The sequence below is a fragment of the Ptiloglossa arizonensis genome, chromosome 11 (genome assembly GCF_051014685.1).
Source record: "Ptiloglossa arizonensis isolate GNS036 chromosome 11, iyPtiAriz1_principal, whole genome shotgun sequence".
Lineage (NCBI taxonomy): Eukaryota > Metazoa > Arthropoda > Insecta > Hymenoptera > Colletidae > Ptiloglossa > Ptiloglossa arizonensis.
The window spans coordinates 16,988,980-17,016,099 of record NC_135058.1 but is presented as its reverse complement, the minus strand read 5'-3'; the positions used below and the strand labels follow the sequence as shown (position 1 = coordinate 17,016,099).

Below are 27,120 nucleotides of genomic sequence, written 5' to 3'. Positions count from 1 at the left end.
AAGTAACGAAGGAAAATTGGCTCGGTTCGAGGGACGAATGGAGTAGCGGCAAATATTTCCCGCGAGATCGTGACGAGGTCGCATCGAGACCTTGGAATGGCCTTGAAAGGAATTTTTGTCGTTATCGTTGCCACATTCGCCCCCACGAATATTTGTCGTTCGCAAACACGGGCGAATCTTGCCAGGAACAGTCGATTTTCGTTATTAAATTTCCCAGGAATCTCGAGAGTTCGTAACCTTAATAATCTGAAAATTGAAGACTTCGCGTAGATAAAATTGAGTTTGTAGAGTCCTTGGAAAACTCGTGAAAACTTCTACGCATCCGTTTTTCTTTTTTCTTTTTTGTAGCGCTCTATCGGCTGAAGAAGTACGCTGATTTTGAAAGGCACGGTACGCGTAGACACGATGACAAATGAAAGTGCGTCGATGGAGGTTTAAGAATTTGAAATCGTTGGTAATTTCAACGGTGATTCGCATTACTTCTGATAGGGTTCCCGTCGTGTTCGCTCTGCGATAGGTTACGGAGAAATCACGAAGATCGGCCGATAAGAGAGGAAGTCGGAAGTTAAGATGGAAACAATCAGGGAGACCGAAGGATATCCCGTTTTCGCGGTAAAGCTGCGAGTAAGTTCGAAGGGGGTGAATGTCGCGTCCGCTTCGACAATTTGCTTTCTATACCCTTCGGATCTCGACGTAATCCAGAGGGTTGCCGAGGGTTGCGTTTGACCACGCGTTCGTCTAACCACTCGCCATTACCTCGAGTGGCCTCGCGACAAACTTCGATCATTACCAGTGGTTTGTTTTCCCGCGCAACGGCCGTTCCGACTCCAGCGTCCCTTATTGTCAGAGTTTCGAGATTTCAGTTCCCTCTCATTACGAATTCAGCGCGAATCGCTACGCCACTTACGCCAATACCTTTCCGCCGTACGCTCCAGTTGCATACCTGTCGAACCAAGCTTTCCAAAGGTAATCCAATTATCTCGCGATAATTACTCCTGCCCGAGTACGACGATGCGTCTTCTTCGCTTTCGTCCGATGTCGCGCTTTGTCTTCGATTTAAAAGAAAACTACCCTCCCGTCCCCGTCCCCGTCCCCGTCCCCGTCCCCGTCCCCGTCCCCGTCGCCCGAAAGAAATGTTTTCCAGTAAACGACTTATTAAAACCGGCCCATTGTTTTCGAAGAAGATTTAAAAGACGTTCTCTAATGGAGAAAAGGTGATTTCCCAATAAAGGAAAAGCGTTTCGCTTTAAAAGCGACTCAGACTCGGGAAACAACCCGTTTTCGTTAAAGAACCTCTTCCGATTCTTCTTATAGACGATCAACGAGCCACATTTATCATTCGTTCGGAACAAATTTCGCGCTTCATTTTTATAAGAAAGACAGATTCTATTTTTCCCCCAACGTGCAAAGGTCTACGTATATTTTACAATTCCAAGTAGATGACTAACGGTATATCACCAACACGAACTCAACTAAGTGGAACGGTAAAAGATAAGTAGGAAAAATAATGTCGTTGCAAAAAATGTCACTTGGCATTAAAATAAATTATAACGTTGAGTCGTTCCCTTTTCTTTTGGTATAGCGATATTTATTTTATAAGCTCAAAAATTGAACACAGGGTAGTTGATAGAAATTTAAGTAATTGTTATTTCACGAGGAAAAGACTTTCAGTCGATAAAACGCGTTTCACTGTATCGTATAATTTACTTAGATATAACGAAACTGGTGCAATTTGTTCGAAGGACAAGCACGTTACTACAACGTGTTGATTGTTGTCTCTGTGTCTAGGTGACGCACGAGTTTCCATTAGTAGATAACCTTTTTACTTGCATCGTTAGGAGTGCAAATACTAAAATATTTGCGAGAATATCGAATAAAGATAATACACGTTTACAGAAATAATAAACCAGATTTATCGAGAACAAAATTATTCGACGTAAAGTTACTAGTTACTTCGATTAAACTTCTTGGCTTAGTTTTGTTGACGTTTCCCATCGAACACACATTTGCTCGAATTTCGATGCAACGTAAAGTCCGGTGTACAAACCAGGAGCGTACGGTCTATACACGTTCGATGTATAGTATGCACGCTGTTGGTCTCGTATGAAAGTTAGCGGGTCCGATACGTGTAGGGCAACCGTCTTTTTCAAAAGGCATCCACCTTCGTTGCCTCGATGTATCGGAACCGGACGCATATAGGAAATTCCACCTGTATACGCATTTGCCTTTGTAGTAGATGCTTTTCAACACGAGACTTTTGTTACTGGGAAAGAAAAATTTCATTTCTAGCAACCGATTCGATATTTTCACAGAATTTTTCCAAAAATTTTCTCTCCGCGCAAGACACTGTATTACGCGGAATGCTTCTCTATTCGATACAGTTTTATCGCAACTCCGAAGATCTCGGAAAAGGAAAGAGCTCATCGGGTAATTAACCTCGGACTCCGATAAGTCTTTACGCGGAACTGGATATGGTCGAATGTACTGAACTATTTTTTAAATTGTTCGTCGACGTATCGAAGAATTCCATTCTGAAAGTGAAATATATCTTGAACGCGTTATAGAAAATATCTGTGTAAAAATTAAAGCTGCTGTACTATCCAAAACTCTATTCGTTCTCTATTTTAAGTACTTTCACGCTGATCATCACCCATTGGTACCCATATGCGTCGTCAAATTGAAGAAACGAAGCAATTAGTAACCATTATCGATACCCAACTGGATAATTGTTTAAAATGGATAAACCTTACTTTCTAATTGCATCTATTCGTGTCACCGAACTGGGGTAATTATTATAGCGAAGCTATTATTACAATGAGCAATTAGATAATATACTCTTTCTATTTTATAATGTTTTTAAGTATTGAACTCTTGTTATGAGTCATCACTGAAAAAGATAAACTGCTCGCGATAATGTGCAAAAAGATAACGAATGTTCCATAAAAAGAAAAGTTTGCGAGTATTTGACATCTTAGAAGCGAGGTGTAGTTCGAACGTACAATAACGAATTAAATTCGAAAAAATGTTCTCACGAAACGATAAGGTCGTCATTCTACTCTTAGGTATTTTCTGCTTTGCGATGGTAAGAATTTCAATCTTCTAAACTAAATATTCGTACCGATTTTGTTATACTCGTGTACAACTATAGAGCTCGTTCGTTGATGCGTTGCTGTGTTTGACTCTCCCACGAAACTCGTTCGTAGTACACTCGAAGTTCCATTTCGTCTAACCGACTCGCACGCGATTCTTTCCAACGCTTAAACCGTGCAAGCATCGAAACACACGACACGCAAACGTTACCCGAAATTCTGCGCGCATTCTTTCAATTCATTGTCAGTGTCCGTCAAGTTGAAGTTCTCGTAGATTTCCTCGAAGCGCACCACTTGAGACGGACTCTCGAATCTTTTCCGTTCTTCTAAATCCACGTTATCGGCGTTTATAGTCTTCGACAAAATTATTTTATATGTACGAATACCGTTCTCTTTTCGTATTTTTCTGCTTTGTGTTATAATTTTCTCTTATTTGCGCTTTTCCATGACCATGACGTTAAATATAATGTGGCGATATAATGGAACAGCTAAACTATGTCGATGCTGCCAGTACGTCAGACAGCGGTAATAGTTCCGCTATCGACAAAGTAAGTATGCCGTCGAACTTATTTTCCAAGCTATTCGAAGAATATTTAATGTATCGAAAGGTTAATTTAAGGTTGTTAACTGTTTAAGCATTCGGTATATTTTCAGATACTTAGCGAAGTCGCGGGGTTGCTCAAAAGTATTCTGCAGGGTAACTTCACATTGGGTGGTTTGGTTCAAACTGTTATAAATATATTACAAGCGCTTCTTCCTGGTCTCCTATCTAATTAGACGCGCTAATAGATAGCATCGTATTATACACTAATGCTTAAGGATGAATTAAAATAAAAATTTTAGTCGTACTGCATCGCAGAATCACGTTTGTTCTTTCGAATCCGAAGTTTGGTATCGGTTAGCCGAACGTCAGTTTCATTTTTACGAAATTTATTCGACGGGTGTAATTCTTTGGTACGAGAACAAACAAGCTTCGGTACTGGTCGAATATGTGCGAACTACTCGCGAACGATAAACCAATAAATACGCATCGTGTCGTATAAATTGCGCACGAAGAAGAACAACCTCCTAAAAAAGTTTCACTCGCTTCAGGAAGCATTGATATTATCGCGCAAAGAATTTATACAACCGCTTTTGTAATAAATCGGCCGATGGGTCTCGATGTGTATACAATATAGGACGGTTTAATTGGTATTACGCTTTGTACAGCACTACCCTCGAAGTGTAGAGCTTAATTAATTTTAGAATTTGAGGACAAGTTATACCGTATACAAGATCCCTATCGTGATCGGACCCACAGCTGGGAAGACCATCAATTTTCCCATCTCGTAAGAAACGTACCGTAAAAGTTCGTTCCTGTACTTTTTCTAAAGGGACGCAATATTTATCTCGATGTAGTCGAAATTAAAACCAGCGATAATCAGCTCGAACGCGTGAAATCGGTTTTCTCGTTTGTTTCAGACACGCGACGCTCTCGATTTTACGATCTTCCTTTACGATTTTTACTTCGAGGTATAGTCGAATCCCCGTGGAATCAGTTAGTAGCGGAAAGTTTCTCACCGAAGCGTATGTACACCGTCGACTCGGGAAAACTTTGAATCTCCTTAATGACGCACTTTTGAAAGTTCTTGTATATACATATGTAGGAAGGAAAACATACGCCGCCGAGAGTTACGTTTTATTGCCTTTTTCTTGAATCGCTAGTTGTTCGAGACAGTGGTCCACTGCGAACGTTCGCAATACACATAAGTACATACGTACAATGGCAACTAAAGAGATACTTAAGGTAGCTTCGTAGTTCCAGATATTGGATTAAACTTTTAAAACTTATTGTAAATTGCGCGGCAAGATGAAAAAATATTTGCAGCGTCAGCTTCCGAAAAGTCCGAGCGTAGCACGAAGAACTCGGGAACTATTTTCTGGATAACATTGTACAATAAGGTTTTAAGTCGTCGATCCGTTTCGGCGCGTGAATTTGTAGCTCAACCGCAACCGTATCTGGTCCGAAGGAAAGATTACTTTTTTATAAGTATTTCTTGCACGATGCGTCCCACGATTTCGATAAAATTCGAAACACGACGACGATTTCGTGCACAGCGTGTGGACGTTACGGTCAAATTTCATGAAAATTCGTTCGACGATGCTTCGAATAACCAATGTATGCTTCGAACTATTATCGAATATTTCTACGGAGGGAACGTCGAAATAGAAAAAAAAGGGCACGCAACACCGCGAAACGAGCGAATTGTTCTCGAAAAGTGGGCTAAATCGACGAACGTGGGAAAAATGCATTATCGCCTTATAATACTCTTGCGAAATGTAAACAAACTTGCGTAACAATGTATTCGGCATCCGACAGGGAGCGTAGAAACTACCGTAATGGAACCTGCTTGTACGAAAAATTCGATACCGAATTCTTGGTCTGGTAATAAAAAATTTCTCTTCGATAGTTACGAAAATCCAATAAAGACCATTGAAATATTGCACGATTACTTGCGCGCGATCGATTTCCCTTTTTTCCAATCGGCAGGATTTACGAACATTGTATCAGTTTCGACAAAAATCGTGCACCGATTTCGCTGCTTTTGTCGCGTGGTGAGTCGTCGTGGGTTAAAAAGAATTGCACGGTAAAATCTTACTCCGTAACAGCGTCCCAAACCCGAACATTGGCAAGCAACCTCGTAAATTGCTAGCCTCTTGGATGCTGAGCTGTTGTCGGAACAAAATCACCAGTTATTCAAAGCCACTTTCTCGTAAACCTCTTACTTATACGCAACATCCAGTTTGTTCCCCGGTACGGCGAGGATATAATCCCTCGGTGATCACGAGTCGCTGTTTCATTTCGTACGAACTTTAACATCGGTTACAACCGACTTTTGGAATCGATCGCACGTGTCTCCCCAAAAAATACAACCCAAAGTTCGAGCCACCGTCGGTTACGCTCTAACCATCGAGTAACTGATTGCTAATTATTCGCGTTAATAATTACCAATTCCGTTAGTCCAACTCTTGCGTTAGTGGAAATTGCAGTACTTGGGCAAATAAGCCAGTATCAACGTAACTCGAGAGTTTAGAACGCTCTTCGAAGGTGATGCAAGCGAGGTAGCGATATTTCGTCGAAATGGTTGAATTACGACTGTCGTGACGATTACTGAAAGAAAAAAAGAAAAAAAAACGTTAATTTCGATGAAGGTTGAAAGAAAAAATTGGCGCCCGTAAGGTCTAACTCCGATCGCGAGCGCTCGTACGGGGATCGGCACACGAAACCCACGCAGACGGACCGAGAGAGGCGGAAGGCAGTTGAGCATACTATCTGCTATTCGTTGGCTGTTCTTTTGTATTCAGTAGTCGGTATTCAGTGGCGAGCCGATGGCTGCTGTGTTTGGCCAGGATTTTGACGTTGATGACGAGGGATGATAGATGCGTCCTGCATCCATTACGAAAAGTTGGACTCGAGAGATCGGGAGGTAGAACGCTACGTGACTGCTGATGCCGTTTCGCGAACATATATACATACATACATACATACATACATACATACATATATACATACCGAGGATACGTTGCGTCGCTCTTTCTCCGCCTTCGAGATTATACAATAGACGTCGCTACAAAATTCCACGTTATATTTTCCTCGGTCGCTTTCCTGCCAGTAACGCTCGCGAACGCTATACCCTTGTTTACTTTCCGCCCAGCTACCATATTTTTTGCGAATATATTAGGTCATCCCATAAGCACTGCAATTTTCTCTTGCACTTCCGGTAGACGGAGTGAAATAACTTATAATTTACAATTATTAGTCTACGTATTTCCCTTTGTTTCACGTAACATTTTGTCATCCTTTTTCCCGATCGAAGGTGGATAAAATTTTTATCTAGATAAAAGTTTCGAACAACGAGCAAAAGACAAACACCTCTTTATTCGTTACCCGTTGAACAAAAATTGGAATTTCACAATAAACGAATAAAGATATAGATTTTTTTTATCGACCGATCGAATAAACATCGCGAATAAATACGTTAGTTGGAAAGTAATTTTTTATTCGAATAAAAATTTGCTCGTCTTTCCTACCATTTCGATTTTTATGAAAATCCTTTCGTCCGTCGAAATAAATTATGGACTAAATAATTTTCCTATTTTTAATATATTGCGTGTCGTCATCCTCTGTTTTTTGTTTAACGAATCATCGCGTACGCGCGTCTTTTTGTAATATTCCATTTCAGGAGCTACAGTTTCGTTTCAGGAGCTATGATTGCTTTTTCATCTTTTAAGTAACGCTACGCATTTCCGAGAAGGTGACGGTACGTTGGTGCAGTATCCAGCGAGTAAGTTCAACGAGCATTCCCTTCTCCAGAATTTTCCCTAATTCGATGCGTCAGCGTTCGACGTTCCATCGATAAAGTCGTTATACTGCTCGACGGTACGTCTTTTCGTTCGTTCGTTTGTTCGTTGAAACGAGTACCAGAATATTGGAAAAGAGCGTTTACCACGCTTCGCTGGAATCGGACAAAAACTGTGTTTAATTTCGATTCGCTAAATAAATAATAGAGAGAAAACGGGAAAAATCATTTTTATCGGATGCAGGAAAAATACGAACACAATGCGAACCTGGGGATCCGGCGAATAAAATAAATTCGATCTTCTCCGATCTAAATTGCTCGTCTATCGGCGATTTGCAATAATTTTCTGTGTACGAACAAAGGCTTCTCTCGTCGGATATTTTTCGGGCAACTTCCATATCCGTCGTAGTCCGTTCTTCGCGTTTCCTCTCGCACGATGGACAGTGACCGCACAATATTGCAACGTTCGAGTTTTATTAACTGTAACTTGACTTTCCAGTCCGATTTTTCGAATCAATGATACCGTTCCAACAACTTCGAGCGCGTTGGCCGTTTTCAACGACCAGTTTTTACGTCTGCCCTCGAGGATCGAGGCAAGTAACAGAACCCGTACTACGACGCATGTATCGATATTTACAAAGTTCTAAACGAACAAGTTTAATAGAGTCGTAGATAGCGGAAATTCCGTGCGCGTTAAAACGACGCCAAACGGTTCCAAAGTGAGTTCTTGTGTAAACGCGGAGAACTCGGAGGAAGAGGCACTCAAAGTGTCTAAGGAGCTTTAACGCTTCCTGATGAGATGAAATAAAATGAAGGTAACGGACTACATACGTACCAGGCACCCGTCGACTATCGATTTTACGTACCAGTAATGTCAAACGTAACACGAGCAACCTATCTGTGTAATTTGAGCGAGAAACGCATTCTGCGTCAAGTTTTTTCAAATTCTGTATGCGTAAAGCTCAGCTCTTGCACAAAATATAAATAATTCCACGCTTTCGACGACAACGAAGAAATCCGTATTATCAAATACGCTCAACGATTGCGTCTCCAACGCGAACTGTAAATCTTTTTTCTTTTAATTTAGGTAATTCGATGATTAAATACCTTTTTCGCCAACCCAAGTGAAGCGGTTCCACGTACTCGGTCATAACTTCTACGCAAATTAAAATTTTTTAATCAAATTTAGTAGATTCGTAATTTACCGTACGTGCTTTTACGCAATGTATAAACGTTTGATAAAATTAAATACTCGTCTTTGAAAACAATTCTTAATAACTACCTTATTTTTCAGCCCGTCAAAGTGTCGTAACCCCTTAAATATCCCGTAGGCAGTAACCTCGGCCAGGGTCCGCGTAATTGATGCAATTCGTATTCATAAGCCGGAATCAGAAGCGGTGAAGTACGGTAGTCGGCGATGAATTCGAATATCGGAAGTCGTGAAGTAACGCCGTCTTACGCTGAATACGCGAAACGAACAGGAAGGGACGATAATTTCGGGGCGAGGATAGAGGGTAGAAAAAGAGAAAAAAAAAACCCGAGAGAATGCGTTATTACGTGTCTACAGTATCTAGTCACTGGGTAAATATGAATGGCTTTAATATTCTGTGAGCACGAAGGCGCCACTTTTTAAAGTTCATGCATACCCAGGACGTGACCAGAAAATATTACAAAGCCCTGCAAAAGCCGGCCAAAAGGAAGTAGAACTCGATGGTAGATAAGAAGCCGCGTGTTCGTACGAACTCCTTCATCGACGATCTTCGGTGTTCCCTTCCAGAGCTCCTCATGGTCACTTTTCTGACAGACGAGCTTCCAAAGATACGATTCGATAGCTCGCGATGCATACAGACCTCTGTGTGTACGCGCACAATATTCTGTGCACAGCGTTTCCTAAATAAACCTACGAGTACCAACTGTGTACCATAAAATTTCTTATCGAACGAAAAGACCCACCGAAAACCCCGTGGATGCGTAAAAACTACCCGAGAATTAACAAACGAACTAAAAGTGCGCCAGTAAATGGAGACTAAAAATTAACGAGAACGAATCATCGCCCATTGTATTCGTAACTGTAAAGTACGTAACTCTAGACGTTAAAGTCAACAATGTATCGCGGACGCCAACGTAAAATACCTACGCGTGCATCTCGATGAACAACTCACCTGGAAACAACGAAAAATGATCGAAGCCATAATTATTGCGCAAAATTGTTTAAACGATCGTCCATACAATCGGGAAACCGAATTAATTTCCAAACGTTTATCGCAACACGTGTGAAGCACTAAACGGATCAGCACAATACTTTAGCTCGAAGAACCGTACGAGTTGACCTTAATTGGTTACCAACGCGATTCAAGAATCACTGAATACCGATAATCCCAATTGTCCTTTGACTAATTGCGACCCGAGTGCAGCTCGAATGCTTGGTATGAAATTAATAACGAGAGCAAGAGGGAAGAGTTTCTCGTCTAGTTAAAAACAAAAAGGAAAAGTCAATGAAAAAGGTGTTATTAGTTTCGCGCAATGAACATCCGAATCGAAAAGTTTAGTCCAGCAATTGTACTTGTTGCGTTCTGCGATCGTAAAGAAAACATTTATTGCGAGCTACAACAGGAAGGTATTATATTACCCCTTCTTTTTTTGCGTTACGAATCTGGCATCTTCGTCGGTAACGCGAGTGTGGCCTAATGCGATCTACAGTATATTGTAAGATTATTACACGATGTATAATTTTCCGATTACACATCGTGTTTCTCTCGAATATTGCCAATTTTTGCCTCGCGTGACACACGCTTAGGTATTTATAGCAACCCGCGTCGATAGTGGGTTGTTCAGCTTCTTTTAGCGCAACCAATTTACAGTATACGTGCTAGGATATTTTGAATTAGTTTAGATAGCACGCTACAATGTAGTTCTAACCAGATTGCGTCTTAATAATTGAATACGTTAAAGAAAATTAACAATATCGGAACGGGGCTACAAATCGTTGCAATGGATTAACAAAGGTAGACATATATATATATATATATATAGCAACGAATAATTAAAAATCTCGCGTACCTTTTCGCAAGCTCAATGGAAAGAGGAATAAAGCGTATCGTATTTACGTTGTCTCGAAAAATGCATCATTTCGAAGATGCATTTCGTTCGGAAAAACCTAAATTCATAGTACCGACAGCAACAACGAATTTTACTTCAACGTTTCCGTACTCCATTAGAAACTTGAAAACATTTTTCCGGTATCTCGTCTCGCGTTTGATCCGCAAAGTTCACGATACTTCCACGCTCTTACCCTCTCGTGCACACGCTAGGTATAATGCTACTGTCGAGGCAAAGCGTTTCAGTCGTATCGCTACGACTCTCACTTTTCTTCGGATACAAAGGTGAACGCGTTTGAATTTGCAGAAGTATGTTGCAACGTTCGTCCGCTTCTCATTGTCAGCGAAAACTGCATACGTACCTTTCTCTGTCGTTCTTACGTCTACTTTGTTCCTTGGCGTGCAACCGAGTGCAAGGGGACACCCGCGTAAAATCGAATTTTATCCTCGAACGAACGTTGAAATGTTTTACGAAACGCATCCCTGTTCGAAAGCTTCGAACGTATCCTTTGATTTCGAGCGGACGTAAGCGAAAAAAGACTACCGGTCGACGGAAATTCCCTATAAAAACATCGAATCGGATCTCTGCCACGAGTTGCTTCGATTTGTTTCGCGGTTAAAAAATTATTCGCAAAACCGAGCACCGCGAATGTGCCGCGGAACCGATACACGCCTAAATGTTAAGTAAATGGTAGGATCGCGAAGCTGTGTACATTCAGCTTCGTCCGTGAAACTATGCAAATCCGTTCCGATAGAGTCTCGTTCGAGATGACCGGGACACGCGGCAACAACGAGATTTTTCAGCGATCCGAGCAAATTGCGGGGGATAACGATCTCAAAATTAAATTCTCCATCGGAGCCGCGGGTTACACGGATAACGAGTTCCGCAGTGTGCCGAACTTTACTTAATAAAAGAACTGTTCTTACCAGCGCGAGGGAACGGTGCGGAGAATAGCGCATACTATCCAGCTGCTAGCATTTTTTTATATTAAACTCGAGCACGCGATTACACGGTACACTTTCGTCGAGCCCGGTGACCCCGAGGTTCGCTTCGTATTAACTTGGCAACTTAAGCTTTGGCTCGTACCGGGTCGTTCGAACTTAAAGAATCTAATTTTCTTTTTAAAATATTGTATCGCGCAAACTCACTGTCAATTATCTTCGTTCAAAGTACTCTCCGTGGAATTTCGTGCACGTCGCCCACCGCTCGGAAAGCCTTCGGTGTTCTCGCTCGCCTTCGCGCTACCGCTCTCTGTCCATTTCGAACCTATCGAAGACAACACGATCAGTTTTCGGATGATTTCTGTACCTTGAACGACTGTGCGAACCGTACCGTCCATCGAAAAGAATCGGGCAGTTTTTTGATTCTTCGTTCGCTACCTCGTTCGAAAGACACTCTTCTCCAGTATTTTAAACAATTTTTTAAAAGATTTATCGATCGAATACCTCCGTTACCTCGACGTTGGTCGAGTTTCGCATTGGATGTTCGATCAGTCTATAATTCTGTACCATTCCCGAAATTTATTCCGTGACCGGTTTTTGAATAATTCGATACTTCGTACGACCCATAATTTGATCCGCCTTAATTGTCAAAGTTGCGTCGCAGCGAAGGAATTTATCGTCGCGGTTCCGTTTCGCGATGCACCGGTCGTCGTCGACTTCGTTTCGATAGGCGTGCAACGAATCAAAGACCGCCCCGTGTCGAATTAATGAACACGGAAATATACTTTCGGCTATTAATCTCGTATCCACCGTTCCCCTTTATCCGCATACATTGGCTTCAAAGGTATTAAAAGCGCAACCGATACTCTCGATTTAATGCGCGTATCGTGTTTATCACCGCGACGGTCAAAATCGATCCCGATCGATGTATCGTTTGATTATCGCTGTATCTGTGCAAATATTTAAAGAATGCAGAATTTGTTCGTCGAGCGTCAAAATACCTCAAAGCGATGGAAACATTTACGCGATATGGTTGGTGTCACTTTGTGGGCGAATAATCAGATTACGTAATTGCGATTGTAGTTACCGAAACAAACAGGAGAACCGTATTCGTTGCTATTCTCCCTAATCGACGCAAGAGAGGACAATGAAATTTCAGTTAGTTCCGATCGTAGGTCCGGTTGTGATCCGTGTTTAACGAGAAATAAAAGTGCTCGAGTAACGCGATACGCGGAGAGTAATACCTCGCGAAAATATTTATACATTTAACGGTAGGCTGGTCGACGGTCCGCGTCTTAATTCGAAGTAATTTACATTTCACATGTTCGGAGAAGCGAAGCGACGCCGTACCGGCGTCATTTATCTTGGTTGAATTTAATTTCAGCCCGGCCAAGTAAAGTGGCACTTATTCTTACGAACGCCACCAACCCTTCGAGTACCTTTCGAGGATGGTCGAGAGTAGTCGAGAGTTACGCTGCTTGGTCTCCGCCTTACCTCTTGACCTTTTATTTATCCCATTATTTACGCCTCGGGGGGTAACGATAAGATCCGAGTATTTATAAGTAGAATCGAAATCTAATCCGACACGTTCGATCTTTGTATTGAAATACTCTGTAATAACGAAAGTCAAAGGTCTCTTTATCGAACGATCGTTTTTAGCGCGTTCAACGCGATTGCTTCTTTTGTGGACTTGAATATTGAACGGAACGAGAGAAATACCCTTCGTAAAGTTTTCAGTTGCAACGAAAATAGCGGAAATAGCACGTGGAAGATAACGTTTCGGCGCGTAACGAAGGTTCGATGAAATACGACTCGCACGGAACCAAGTATTATATTTACATATATGACCGCAGCGAAGGTGTTAATTTATGCAAGTACGTACTCTGCCTTTCGTTTCGGACCGTTTCGGCGGCAGCGCAGCCAGAATTCTTTTCACCGTGTTGAAATTGCTCTTCCCGAGATAAAGTTCCGATTCCTCGGCCTTCGAAGTAAATAAAATTAATCGTACAATGGTAAAATGTAACAAAGCGTTCCATCGGGGTAAAATAAGTGCGCTAACCAGGTATTTCGCTAGATTTAGGTTCAAAATTGGATGGACGTAAAATAGTATTCAGCGAGGAAAGAAAAGAAAGTCTGCGCGAGTTTATCCGGTGAGACGTTCAGCCTTTATAAGGCAAAATAACTCGACGCTGTTCATATTCTAAATACTTACGCGCAGGATCGCATTCCCCGTAATTCGAGGCTGTTCCTTTTTCCCTGCAACGTTGCACGTACGATGTTCACATTTTTCAAGGGAATTAAAATGTAATATAAGAATTTGAACGTGCAACGAGGAAGCGATAAATTGTCGAGAACTGGTTACGTCTCGTATCGCGATTACAAAAAGTGTCGCGACAGTTTCCGTAAGTTGGTTCGGAGGCAATTAACAAGACGGTGGGAAATAACGATCCCTTGCCGGCGGTTTTTAAAGCGAAAGGGTATTGTACGTTAAAATTGTCGCGGGACGATGAAAGGGAAACGGTACATTCGAATGCAAACGACTAACCGCGCATCGGACACTCGACGTTTCACCGAGATACCGTTTCATTAACATTTTCGTCGCATCTCGAAAGTTTAAAGTTCTTAGAAAATTCAAGATTACAAATTTTCATTAAAAACTTTCGACGTCGATTTGCATAATCGCGCACTGTTGTCTCGCACGCCGTGCCACAAACTACACGAGATTAAACTTTCCTTTATCTCGCGATCCGTCCTTATCGCTTGTATCGTCGAGTTAATAACACGCACGCATACATCGAAGACTGCTCGCTTCTACCATGGAAACTCTACTCGACCCTGTTAAAAGGCTCGAATGGCTTTGGTAGGTTCGCAAGGGTTCGGATCTGTACCGAAATATGCAGGGAATACGCAACTACGCAACGAGATCCGATTTAACGAAACGCCGATGTCTCTCGAACTTTTTAAAAGACAATTCCTATGCTCGAGATAAATGGTAGAATAATGCAGATAAAAGTATAACCCTACAATGTTAGATTGCAAATTATACAAGTTGCTTTTCAAAGTGGGGATCGTCCTCCTTTGGAAAGCACCGCTCTTGATCTACAAAAATAAAATCGAAGAAAGTAAGCCGAACGATTCGTTGTAGAACTATTCCGAATTTGAACATTTATTTTATTCGCGTTTAAGAATTGTCGTTGTCGATCGATGCTTCTGGAGTTCAACTCGGGCACAATTGCCAATTTCTACAAATTATTATCCAACACCTAACCTTAGTGGCATTTCTAAGCCCGTTATTTAACATTTCCGACTTCACGTAGTATATAGTCAGGATGTTTCAAAGAATACTTTCTTCTACTATCTCGTGTACGATGAAAAAATTGAATTTAGCGTTCAAAGAAGGTTACCTTGCAAGTACGAAAGAAACTGTAGAAAGAACGAGATTTTGAAAAGGAGCGTTATAAATAAACCGTGTCAAACTCTGCGAGAGGTTGTTCCGCAAATGAGAATGTTAATCGTTCTTCGATTGTTCACTGCTTGGCAAAGTATAGCAAAGCAAACAAATGGAAGCAGCTGCTTCGTTACTCCCGAGGAACAAACAACAGACATGTGGTTGACAGATGGTTGCTACGATGGGTTTTATTCGACGATAGGACCAAAGAAATACATTCAAACTCGGCAAAAACCTGTACAACGATAATTAGTATTTCGATCATTTTGATTAGAGATTTATCATTTTAACAAACGCGTCGAATTTATTTGTTGGACACTTGGTTGCACCGAACGGTAGTTCGTTACTTTAAAAGGAAACAATCGAGGGACATTAATAGAAACGCATTCGGAATGTACGGTCGTCGTTGAGTTTAAACGAATTTACAAGCTCGCGAGCTACGTGGCCGTCAAATACCTCCTTTCAATGTAGAAGAGAGCGAAACGCGAACTATGCACTGGAATTTCACCGAAGTCGATACGAACGTAAGGTCGTCCGCTTCGCAATGTTACGTAGAACAACTTCGTTCGACGAGTGCGCACAATATCCTCTGTGGTGCAGCTAGTTGACTTACTTATGCAGTACCTAATTGAACGTCAACACGATCCAACTATCTAAACAAATAACTCGATCGATTGTTTGCCGACGAACGATAGACAAACTTGTCGATCCGTGTTGCGAATAGAAGTTTCCAATATGCGCGTACCGTGCAACTTCGTCCTATTTGTTTTCAAATCACCAAATTCCGAAGTATACACCGCGTACACGGTTTGTTAAAAGAATCTACGTACATCCTGCAATCTGGAATATTACAAAGTATACAACGATTTCGATAACCGTGGCGATACATCGAACGGTTCGTCGTTTAAAATGAGAAAAGTGACGATACGTATCGAATGCGGCCAAATGAAAACTGCTCGAATTATGAGAGAAGTGAAACGATCTGTAGAGGGAGGATGTAGTATCTTCGCGCAACGAAATCGTTCGTCGCGATCGATCTGGTCCTCGGTAGGACACGATTCGAAGACTCGTTGTTCAATTTGTAAAGGCACACCCGTCTCGTCGGCCCGGCTCGAGATAAACCGACGAGTTCCACGGACTTTCCATCGGTTTCTCGGTCGTTCGGCTCGACCGTGTAACAACGTCGCAGCGGGACATGCAGAAACTCGGGGGAACGGATCTCTGCGCGAGGAGGAGGCATCCTTTCGGTTGGTTTACCACGACAGCTCTCGCAAGAAACGAATATCTTTTTTCCCGAAGGATAATGTTATCGCCGGTTTACGTGCACGGTGTCGAGCAACGATCCGTTTCCATCGTCGGGGCAGCCTCGTTCCCGGAAATTCGGCCCTTTTTACGGATCATATCACTCGATTCGCGCCTAACTCGTAACGCGCGTGTCCCGCACCGCAGGGTGACTCTTTGATTTATTAAAGCTCACGGATCCACCTCGTTCGTATCGTATCCACTTATCGAGCTGTCCGTGTCCCCGAACGATCCGTTTAACGTGCGCATAAAAGCTTTCTCCTACTTTCGCTAGCTCCGAGGCAGGTAATTTCGAAGGGATTTCACCGTCTGTTCGCGCCACTGCTTCCAAGAGGGAACGAATCACCCCGCTTTATCTATGATCCACCGGCCGAATCTCCATCGCCACACGACGTTTTTTTCACCACGGCTCGTTGAACTTGCCGAATAATTCCTCCCGGGACAAAGGACCCGTGGATTTATCGAGTTGGAACTACCCACCGCGTTTCTTCGGTGGAAAATGTATTTCCCTTTCTTTCGCCGAGAGAGACGGAGGGACCTCTGATACGCCTTTATTCCCTATTACGAATATTAGACTTGCCCGGACTCTCTATCATTTTTAACCGTTCCGCTTTTAGTTTTCAGTTTAACAACGAGCTGGTTTTGTTTCGACCAAGTTGAATATCGTTGGTTCTCGAGAAGGACGATGCAATTTATACGAACCTTGTAAAAGCCTTCGATGCGGCGGACCGAGGAAAAGTGCTATCAAAATTATCTTTTCTAAATGCACATTATGCATTTACGTATCAACAAATATGTACATTTCCGTTAAAAAGGAGAAGCTTAGTCCCGAGTCGAAAAGAGCTCGTTCTTTGCTACTTTGCAAAGTCTCTGGACTTTTCGATAGCGTAAAGCTTGTTCTCGACGTCGCAAACTTCTCGAAAGCGAAGAATTCAAACGCTACGCGAGAGCATCGTGTCCAAGGTGTCTTGTTTATTTTTGCACGGTCTACTTAGCACGCTGATTAAAACGCCGACGCCGTACGACCCAAAAACAATCTTCTTCCGAAGAAAAGGGAAAAGAATGCAAAGACCAAAAGACATCGAATTGTCGGGAAGAGAACAACGCGCTTTGAACTTGGACGTAATTCACGATGAGGCATCAAACGACAAAGGGAGGCTACAAATCTACAAGGAAAAGCTAACGGCCGGAGAAAGAGCGAACCCGTCGAACAAAAGGAAAGGAAAAAAGGGTTAAACGAACGGTGTAGGCAAATTTGAAATACGCGATCCGTTTGGCGCGCATCGTTCTCGATGCCAAAGGGACAACCGAACGTATTTATCGGTGAAATTTAAATATTTAAAAAATCGAAAACAAAGGTACATAGAACAATGATTTACGATCGAACGATTGGAACTGAGTGGACGCGATTGAAACGAATATTTTACGTACGCTGGCCAACGCCGCGTTACGCTACAAATTAGAAAATCGAATCGCGTTTGATCGCTGATGCAAGATGGTACGCGAACAAACCCGATTCCGTTTCCGAATGTTTCGTTGCCCGTACTTTTATGCGAGAATCTCGTTTGAATCCCGGTAATTTCGGTCGATGGTTGCGGCGAAATGTAAATTTTATATCGCTATTCGAAATCGATCGAATCGTTAAACGCAGCTGTCCGCCTCGCGTACGCATCGTTCACTCCATGTGCGACCTCCGCGAAACGTCTTTGTTCAGAGCGAAATGTACTTCACCGCAGGCTTTCAACTGTTAAATAAAATACACAGCTACCAATTACTCGCTTCCAAGTTTTCTGCGGCAACGTTTCGTCGGTGCGAGTGGATTTCTGGAAAACGTTCCCTCGGAGTATTTTACATTTGAACTTGCTACAAACGACATTCTGGTAAACACGTTTCGCATTTATCGCGCGAAGAATTGTGTACGAGGAATATTTCGCAATGGATCGCTCGCAGTTAAAAACCGAGATCCTCAGAGGTATACGTTTCAAGATGCTGTTGCCGTTATTTTTATTACAAGACATTGGAACACAAATTACTGTACACCGTGCGTACACTCTATTGAACCCACACTTGCTACGAAATATATATCTATACCCTATGGCGAGAACTTTTCAAATTTATCTCGTACAACTATAATCATCGTATCTTGTGCGCGTAGAATTATTCCTAAATTCTCTGTTCGACACCCGTTCGTTCAAGTTTTAACCGACTATATTTAAATATTTTCGCAATCCACTGTGTATACAGCTGAATTCGTGTTACGCACGGAAACTTTACCAACCTTCGACTTTATCGTCAAAATCTCCGCCAGTAATCAGTTTCGAGCACGATAAACGAACAAATTTGAATCAATATATTATTTTAACACCAACCGGTTACGCGCACCTAAATACACGCGATGGATGTTCGCAATGATCGAGTTTGCTCTTTCGGCAGTATTATCCACCGATATAAATAAAAATCGATAGATTGGCAAAGTTTGTCCCACGAAAATCAATCAAAACACCTTAGTCGGACTATATTTAATTCGACGGTGTTAAAAGTTTTTTACAAGTAATTCGAATAACGTACAATTACAATTAGTTCGTTGTGTTCTAACGAACGTGTAACGTCGAATACGCGAACATCAATTTCCTTGAAAATTTCACGCACGCTGAATAAATAAATACGGCGATAAAAAGCACTCTATAGTTTCGACTGTGCTGGATAAAATTATTTTTACAAACAGGAGTCACTGCGTTCCGTAACAAGCTCGCTCGTGTCGTTTTACGTCATCCTGGGGTAGATGTTTCATTTTTTACTCGCACTGCAATTCAGAAATAAGATTACAAATTAAAATTGCTTTTACAAGGAAATCGTTATCGAGAAAGTTGGCACGATCGAACACTTCTAATGCCAATGAATAAATGACTTCCGATAGCGGAACGGGTTATATATAGATCGTAATGAAAGTTCGTAATAAATATCTGACGAGTAAAAGGTCTGTCTTGTCTTTCCTTTGATTTTCCAAAGGATGGAAGGGGGAATTGTTTCCGAGAAAAACAGCGATGATAATGCGAGACAATGGAGCAGAAAGAAATACCAGAGTCCCCGATAAAAGAACTGCACGGCAAAACCAATTTGTTCGGTAAATATAATTAACTTTTACTTCGAAAACATTAATTCTGCATTAATTTAATATCAAATTATTTAACTTTCTTCGATTTCGAAACGATATTTTATTCGTTTCGTTAATTACCCGTTTCTTCGGAGATATCGATACCACTGTCAAGAAAAATCAATATAGGTATACTCGCATCAAATTCGTCAAAGTATTCGTACTTTGAACATCCTTTTGTTATTTAAGATATTATTCTATTCTGTTAAAACTTGACAGCAGCAAACTTTATATATGCAACAATTCGCACGTAACGATTACTCAATTGTACATCAACATTTACCGCAAAATCTCGCATCGATCATTTTTTATTTTCATTCGTTCAATTGACATTTCTGTTTCGTCGTAATAATAGAAGAGAAACCAAATAAATTTAAGGCAAAATCTTTGCCAATATTGTTCCATTATACCGCGTAACCATAAAACACTTGGATAATCGTATTACGTAAACGCATAAATCACGCGTCGTCATTATTCCGCTTCAATGAGTGTTTAAAAAAATATAGCCCATCGGAGTTTCGATGAAAATAAAAATATGTTCTGTCTGTTGCATTGTTACTTTCTCGAACAAAGGATTCGCGCGTCGCATTGTCCGTGGCAAAGGTGAAACTTAATGAAAATCGTTAAAGTTGCTCCTGAAACAAAACTCCTACGCGTTCCCTTTCCATCCAAAATTTATCCCATCGGACTTTTATGAAAACCGAAACAATTGACTTCGTCAAAATCGTTACAATGCCTGTGCGCCAGCGAAGAATCTATACAGATTTCGCCTTTTGTAGCTTACTCGAATCGATGAACCAACGTTAATTCCATTTAGTTTGAATTCTGAACACTTAATTACATTACGTACCTCTGTAAACTTTGCGGATAGCTTGAACTAATTTACCTACACAGATCGTCGGTAGATTTCTCGTTTGCAGGTTTAATACCCATATGGCAGCTACCCACTGTACTCGCTTCGTCGATTACATTGAATCGAACAGTCACAGTTCTTCGGAAATTCTCGATAGAGGAAAATTATAACGAGTTCGTAAGTATTCTGAAAACCGAAAATGACAGTATCCGTGAACAGTTCGGTTTTCTAGATTAGGAAATTGGAATTTTAATCCCCTTCGGACGTACCGTTGCTACACGTTTAATTTTTCAATTACACTAAGTTCTCAATTTTCGATTTCGAATCTTTCCAAAATTTTCTCAGTTTCAAAAGTTAATCGAAGTTTAACAAGTTCGTGTGTGTTCCGCGGAGGAAAAAAATGACCTTCCGTCCGATCGTATTAGGTCAGACGTTATAGTCAGCCTTGGCGAGGCAGAAATGCTCGGCGCTGACCACATTCTACTTACGTCTAGTACCACATTCTCCTTAATCCGAGAATTCTATTTTTCTCTTTGTAATACTCCTTTCTAAAAAGAAAAATTTTTTTTAAATTATTTCATTCAACTATTGTACATACAAAATATGTACATATGACGTTACATAACTGCGCATTTACGAGGACGTACCATATTTTACATTTTTGACATTGAAATAAATATCAGAAGTGCGAATAAAATTTTCATAATTAACATAACACAATCGTTACTAGGTTGATAGATACCGTGAGGCGATATCAGTTTCCATTACTTACTTATTCCAAACTAAACAATTTATCTTAATTAATTTTAAAAACATATGTAACACAAGGCAAACATGCGTCAAAGCGTTGTTTTTAATATTATTGCACCACATCCTGCAGAAATTCTCGCGAATCTATTTCACCTCGTTCATCGATATAACGGCGGCTAAAATCTAACAACGATTAATCAATATCGCTCCGATGGAATTAGTCCACGTGTGTGGTAGATTATGAGATTTGTTTCGTTGGTCCTTTTGCCGCGAGAAATGCAAAAATGTCCAACGCAGAGGATGTCTCGTGCAAGTACTTTGATTGTTTGTTACACCCTGTTTGCCAGCTTCAAAGCATCACGTTTTGCGTTTAAACTTTTTTCCCTCGAAACCGGTGCCCCGTTAATGCACAATTTAAAAAACCTTAAATTTAAACCGCTGTTTCCTCGAATCCAGTTTAACCGTTGAACGATCAATGAATCAGAAATTGAAAGTTACTTATCTATATTATCTTCCTGTCGCTTCATCCGCGTTGCTTGTCGAAGATCTCTAGTCAAACATCACGGATGGTTGAGTAAACTCTTGCCAACACTTACGTATTCAGTCCCTTCTCGCAAGACTTATCGGCTGCGCGAAATTCAATATGTCACTTTTCAAATCTTTCCTTCTATCTCCTTTTGCGTCTTCCCGGCCTGTCCATTCCCATTTCCTCTTGATACGTTCGACTCAACTCGCTCGGAAAAAAGTGATAGTGGTTCCTACTTGCATCGAAATGAAAGTTTCTCGGTATACAAGTCGATTCGAGCATTTTAATCGAACGCTTTCGACATTCTGTTTCGACGACCTTAAATGCTTCTTTAGTTGGTCGAAAACAGAAGAGAACACGTAAATATTTTCGAGAGTTAACGAAAACGAGATTTTTTTTTTAAACAACTCTTTCGTCGACTTTCGAAAGGAATAAGCTTTAGAATTTTTCAACGTATTATATCTTTTTACGATCGTAATCAAATTTATTGTACACCGAAGAAGATTCGAAAGAAAAAGTGGAACAAATTTTAATTAAAATGTTGGAATGAATTTGCACACCGAGCAATTTTATTCCAAAAGAATTCCAGCCGACTTTTAATGATATTGTTGGTGCTTTTAAGACACGTATTTCACAACTATTGCACGACGTTTTGTCGAACATTGCAATTGTTGTCCCTTTCTTCTATTGTACCAGCGGGATATCTCGTTTAAAATAAATAAAAAATGATAAAATTTTTACCTCACCTCGACAAGTTTAATAATATTATCAGTTTTCGAACGAGTCGAGTATTTCTACGCTTTCTTTTTCGAATCGTCCAATATTTCGGTAGAGGAAATCATCAGTCGGCATAAACGTAACTCAATAATGAAGTTTTGAGCGATACCGATATCTATTTTAAGCATGCATAACTTCTCTTCTATTTGGATTAATGTTTTTTACGTTCCTCGTATCGTTCCTAGATAAGGTTACACAATGACTTGCGTAGGTATTTGCTTTTTTGAAGATAAAAAGAAAGAAAAACAATACAGGATGATATTCAATATTAGTATAATGCAAGCATATAGAATGTAATCCGTGTGGCGGGCACACGTGTTTGAGAGTATCCTCAGCGCGACACTGCATTGGTAGTATGTGGGTTACCTATAATAGTGCCGCAATGCAACATTCTAAAGCATTGTAGTTTTACTGTTCCGTTGGGTCCCGTCTGCTTGTTCAAATTCGCAACGTTACGTAACTCGCATCCTACTACGTGCAGGTATGTACCTACCTCTAAAATAGAAGAGCGCGAGAGGCGAACGGAGATCTAACTCGCAAAAGCTAACTACCAACTGAAAAACCTCGTACTTCGCCACCCAATAGAACTCGTGCGTTACTCGAATCGTTTAAAATATTCCGAATAAGGTCTAATTTGAACTTACCGTTTACGGTACAATCTTATCGTTCGATTGATAACACTTTCGCGAAGATACAATGACAAATATGAAAGTTCCAATCGGTGTCCGATACACCGATGCGCGTGTACATCGTTTCGAAGTTCGATCGGATGAATTTTTCATTTCACAATTTGCGATCACTCGAGTCGGAGGACACGAACAACGATAAAAATGGTTTGATACGTTTCATAGAGGAACCAACCTAACCTTTTAATAAGGAGTTACTGTACATAATTATAGACATTATACTCAGTGTACTATAAATTGTTCGAACCGAAGGACACGAACAATGATAAGAATGATTCGATACGTTTTATGGAGGAATTACTCTCATATTTTAATAAGGAGTTACTGTACATAATTATAGATATTATACTCAATGAGCTTTAGGTTTATTACATAATTACGTGGAAAATATTTCGAAATAACATTCATACATATTCATGTACACGTGTATATATGTATATATATTTCGCAGATACCGATTATAGTTGCAATACGAGTTTTTTTTTGCGAGTTCACGATTATATATTGGTTTTACGGTAAAAAGTAACAGCGACATTAATAACGGTAAGATGAGAGTGAAAATTGATACGTTTGTTACGCTTAAGCATTGTCAGTTCGCGATAATGAAATAATGCATACGACCGTACACCTATCATTTCGATAATGCTGTAAACAACATTCGTAAGTCCCGAGCAATACTCTTTGATTTCTCCGCGATATCTCAAAGTATAAAATACTATGGATGTAGATAATAAGTCGTACACGCTAATTAATTTAATTGTGTTTCAGTTGTCACCAAAAAGCACTTGAAGCATGTGGAAAAAACTGTTGTTTATTACCTTCTTTATTGTCAAAGGTAAAAGTAATGTTGAATAATTCTAAGTATCTACACTCTACGTTAATGTGTCGCAAAATATTCTTTATATATACTACTTCCGAATACATAATATATTGTGTCGATCGTAACACGTAAAAATGATCGTTAAAGTTAATTAAACGAAATTGAATTTTTTCAACTGTAGCGGACGAATTTAACGTAGATTCACTTTTTATCAATTTTGATGTCAACCAGTACTTAGAATAGCGATGAAACTCACGAGTTCTACCGTTTCGCTAACACTTTTTTGTTGATCGTAGGTAATGCAAATGACTGCATGCCTCGTAGTTTCGGTCCGGAGCGAATCGTATGCGTCTGCAATGCAACATATTGCGACAGTACACCGGACAATGATCCGAAAGTCCCGGAAGAAGGAAGCTTTTATTGGTACGCCTCGACTAAACAGGGACTCAGGATGGACATGATAAAGGGGAAACACGGTTCCTGTCAAAAGTCCTTTCCCGGTACGGTTTTGACCATAGACAGTACAAAACAGTATCAGACGATCTACGGGTTTGGCGGTGCGTTTACGGACGCTGTGGGCATAAACCTCGACAAATTGAGTCCAGCGACTCGAGACCAGGTGATCAGGTGATCAAACAACAGTGAAACTTCAATTTCGAGCAACCGTACTCGCTACTACTGTTTGCGCAAAGATTCACTTTTACACGGTGTAACGGAAATGTTCGGCCAAACTCGAAGAAGGTACGTCGGTCTAACGAAAAAACGAAAAAAGATTGTTTGCACAGGGATCTTTAACTGTATCGAACAATGCTGGCCCATTATCTCTAATTAAACGATAGACCGAACTAAAATTTTAACGGCAGATCGTCTCCAAGGTAGGATTCCTCGATAGAAACTCTAAGCGTTCTTACACTTTCGACTAACTCGTCTGTACGTATCGCCCATAGATACCCACTCGGTAATAGAACATATCGTCATTTTGATAAACACTATCTCAACTATCGAATCCTTAGATAAAGATTTATCATCTTCGTACTTAGTATAACGTACATTCATTGCCAGAGTCGCCAGAAGACGAGCCTCTTTCTTTCTTCTAGAAAGAAGTTAAGAAAATATACCATTTTGGATAATCATATCGCATTTATTATAGTAATTGCACAGCACAGTGTATTTACAATGATTAATCATCGATATATTTTTTTTCTCATTTACCATAATGGTTTTCCTATTTGCCTGTTCATTTTTCGATGGCGCTTTTGTAAAGTTTATTCGATTTCAATGCGAAGAATTCGATCAGGTATTGCGGGAAGAAAGAAAAACAGTCTTGAATTAAAGGGAATGTAGTATCGTGTCCTAAGTAGAATATGGACGACGAGTCAGTCGCCCTTAGAAAAGTTGACTATAACCCGCGACTCGATACGCTTCCACGAAAGCTCGTTTTTTTTCTCCGCAGAATGCTTGCTCACTCGTGACTGTAAAAACCCGAGAATCTGGTCCTCGCGCAAGTAGAATGTAAACAGCAATCGAGTCATTTTGTCCCGCAAAGACGGGACAACTATAACATCCGACCCAATACGCTCTCGCGAAAGATCTTTTTTCTCTGCAGATTACCATGCGATTGCGTTAGCATTTCTCAACTCCTTTCCAGAGAAGTGATTCTGCAAACTCTTGAATAAATAATAATCCCATGAAACGATATCCGGAAGGTAAGGCGAGCAAATTAATTTTTGCACAAGTGCTGGACTTTCGTTCACGTCACAGTCGAAGCGGAGAATATTTTGTCCATTGAAAATTTTGTTCTATATTTGGTGAAATATAAAAAGAGTAATCCATTTCGTGCTGCTACAACCCAACCGATCGATACAGAAGTTTTTTATCAGCATCTGGAACGATGGAAATCGGTATTGAAAACAAAACCGATCTAATTTGCTTAATGGAAAACGTACTTTTTCCATCGTAATAACGTTCGACCACATGTCACAATTTAAACACTGAAAAAAATTGATCGATTCGAATACGAACGTATGATTTGCGTTTCTTACTTTTCAAACATCTCTTTGGTAAATTATTTGTTTAGAAGTACGAAAAGTCATTTTACTGGAAAGGAGTTTGGAAACGTTGACGCAATCGTTATGAAAGAGTTGTGGCCAAATTGTTAGATAAACGAAAAAATATTATAGAAAATGCGTGCAAATACTTATTGGTACATATAGTAATACTGTTTTAGCCGTAGTTTAGCATTTTTCCTATTTTATTATATGCATCTGTAGTTTGGCCGCATATTTCAGTTGCACCCTGTATTTTGCGCTTCGCGCGATATTATTCCGCATAACCGATGGAATTTCATTGTTTGCAGTGCATATTACGATCCGAAACTAGGAAGCGGATACACGTTAGGTCGCGTACCAATCGGTAGTAGCGATTTCTCAACAAGACCGTACACGTACGATGACACCGAGGACGATATCACTCTGGAACATTTTGCACTCGCGGAAGAAGATTACAAATATAAAATACCGTACATGCAGAAAGCTCTTAAATTCAATCCTGAAACGAAATTCCTTAGCGTCGCGTGGTCATCCCCAACGTGGATGAAAACCAACAACAGAACCAATGGATTTGGTACATATAATAATAGTACATCTGTATATTGTAGACGTAGACGAGAAATCGAATGAAAATTGCATAGATATATCTTCACCTATTTTAACATAAATCACTTCTCAACACTTTTCTCGTTTACGTGGAGTAATATATTTTTGTATCAGCAATCTTTCCACTATACGATAGGTTTCCTGAAAAAAGAATACTACGAGCTCTATTGCGATTACCTGTTGAAGTTTCTGGATGAATACGAAAAGAATGGTCTGAACATGTGGGCAATTTCAACCGGTAACGAACCACTGAACGCCTACATACCCATTGATCGCCTTAGTTCTCTGGGATGGACACCTAAAACCATGGCCGATTGGGTTGGTAATTTTTTGGGTCCAATTTTGGCCGCTTCGAGACACAACGAGACACAGATTCTAGCCCTCGACGATCAAAGACTCGAATTACCTTGGTTCATGATGGATGTGTTTCTCAATGAAAAAGCAAAGAAATACATCGCGGGCACAGCCTTGCATTGGTACACCGATTTTTTTACTTCCCCAAAGTTATTGGATTGGACTCACCAATTATTTCCAGATAAATTCATATTTATGACCGAGGCGTGCACTGGTAAGCTCCGCAAGCACTGTTATCCGCGTTAATCACCTCCATGTGTACAACGACCGAATCAATTTAATATACCCTTTAAGCTATTTCGTGATAAACCTCCAGATCGAGTAGAA

At 40.6% G+C, this 27,120-nt stretch overlaps 2 protein-coding genes and 2 long non-coding RNA genes across 11 annotated transcripts in view; 2 read left to right on the top strand and 2 right to left on the bottom strand.

The window, feature by feature from the left end:
- LOC143152840 (lysosomal acid glucosylceramidase-like) overlaps nucleotides 1–27,120 on the top strand; it is an 86,074-nt gene that overhangs the window by 57,846 nt on the left and 1,108 nt on the right. Inside the window, exons 1-5 of one of the 4 annotated variants that reach the window (XM_076323392.1) lie at nucleotides 22,618–22,760; nucleotides 23,734–23,800; nucleotides 24,082–24,412; nucleotides 26,142–26,407; nucleotides 26,576–27,007. In XM_076323392.1, the coding sequence (XP_076179507.1) occupies nucleotides 23,758–23,800; nucleotides 24,082–24,412; nucleotides 26,142–26,407; nucleotides 26,576–27,007 (1,072 nt within the window). In that variant the 5' untranslated portion in view covers nucleotides 22,618–22,760; nucleotides 23,734–23,757. Of the gene's footprint in view, nucleotides 1–22,617; nucleotides 22,761–23,442; nucleotides 23,626–23,733; nucleotides 23,801–24,081; nucleotides 24,413–26,141; nucleotides 26,408–26,575; nucleotides 27,008–27,120 lie in introns of those variants that run through there. The other 3 variants (XM_076323394.1, XM_076323393.1, XM_076323395.1) reach the window with 3 other exon arrangements.
- LOC143152765 (uncharacterized) lies at nucleotides 2,956–3,950 on the top strand. Its single transcript, XR_012993636.1, has 3 exons — nucleotides 2,956–3,082; nucleotides 3,578–3,637; nucleotides 3,744–3,950. It is a non-coding gene; the product is annotated as an uncharacterized LOC143152765 (long non-coding RNA).
- LOC143152764 (uncharacterized) lies at nucleotides 4,754–6,636 on the bottom strand. The gene is made up of 2 exons (XM_076323239.1): nucleotides 6,400–6,636; nucleotides 4,754–6,240 (listed from the first exon to the last, which is right to left on the bottom strand). The coding sequence occupies exons 1-2, from the start codon at nucleotides 6,630–6,632 to the stop codon at nucleotides 6,087–6,089; spliced, it is 387 nt and encodes a 128-aa protein (XP_076179354.1). The 5' UTR covers nucleotides 6,633–6,636; the 3' UTR covers nucleotides 4,754–6,086.
- Nucleotides 18,201–23,045, bottom strand: LOC143152844 (uncharacterized). Of its 5 annotated transcripts, XR_012993654.1 has the most exons (4): nucleotides 22,249–23,045; nucleotides 20,496–21,734; nucleotides 20,224–20,412; nucleotides 18,201–19,022 (listed from the first exon to the last, which is right to left on the bottom strand). It is a non-coding gene; the product is annotated as an uncharacterized LOC143152844 (long non-coding RNA). The 5 variants fall into 5 exon arrangements; XR_012993652.1 differs by having other exon boundaries at nucleotides 20,496–23,045; XR_012993655.1 differs by having other exon boundaries at nucleotides 18,201–18,992; nucleotides 20,264–20,412; nucleotides 20,496–23,045.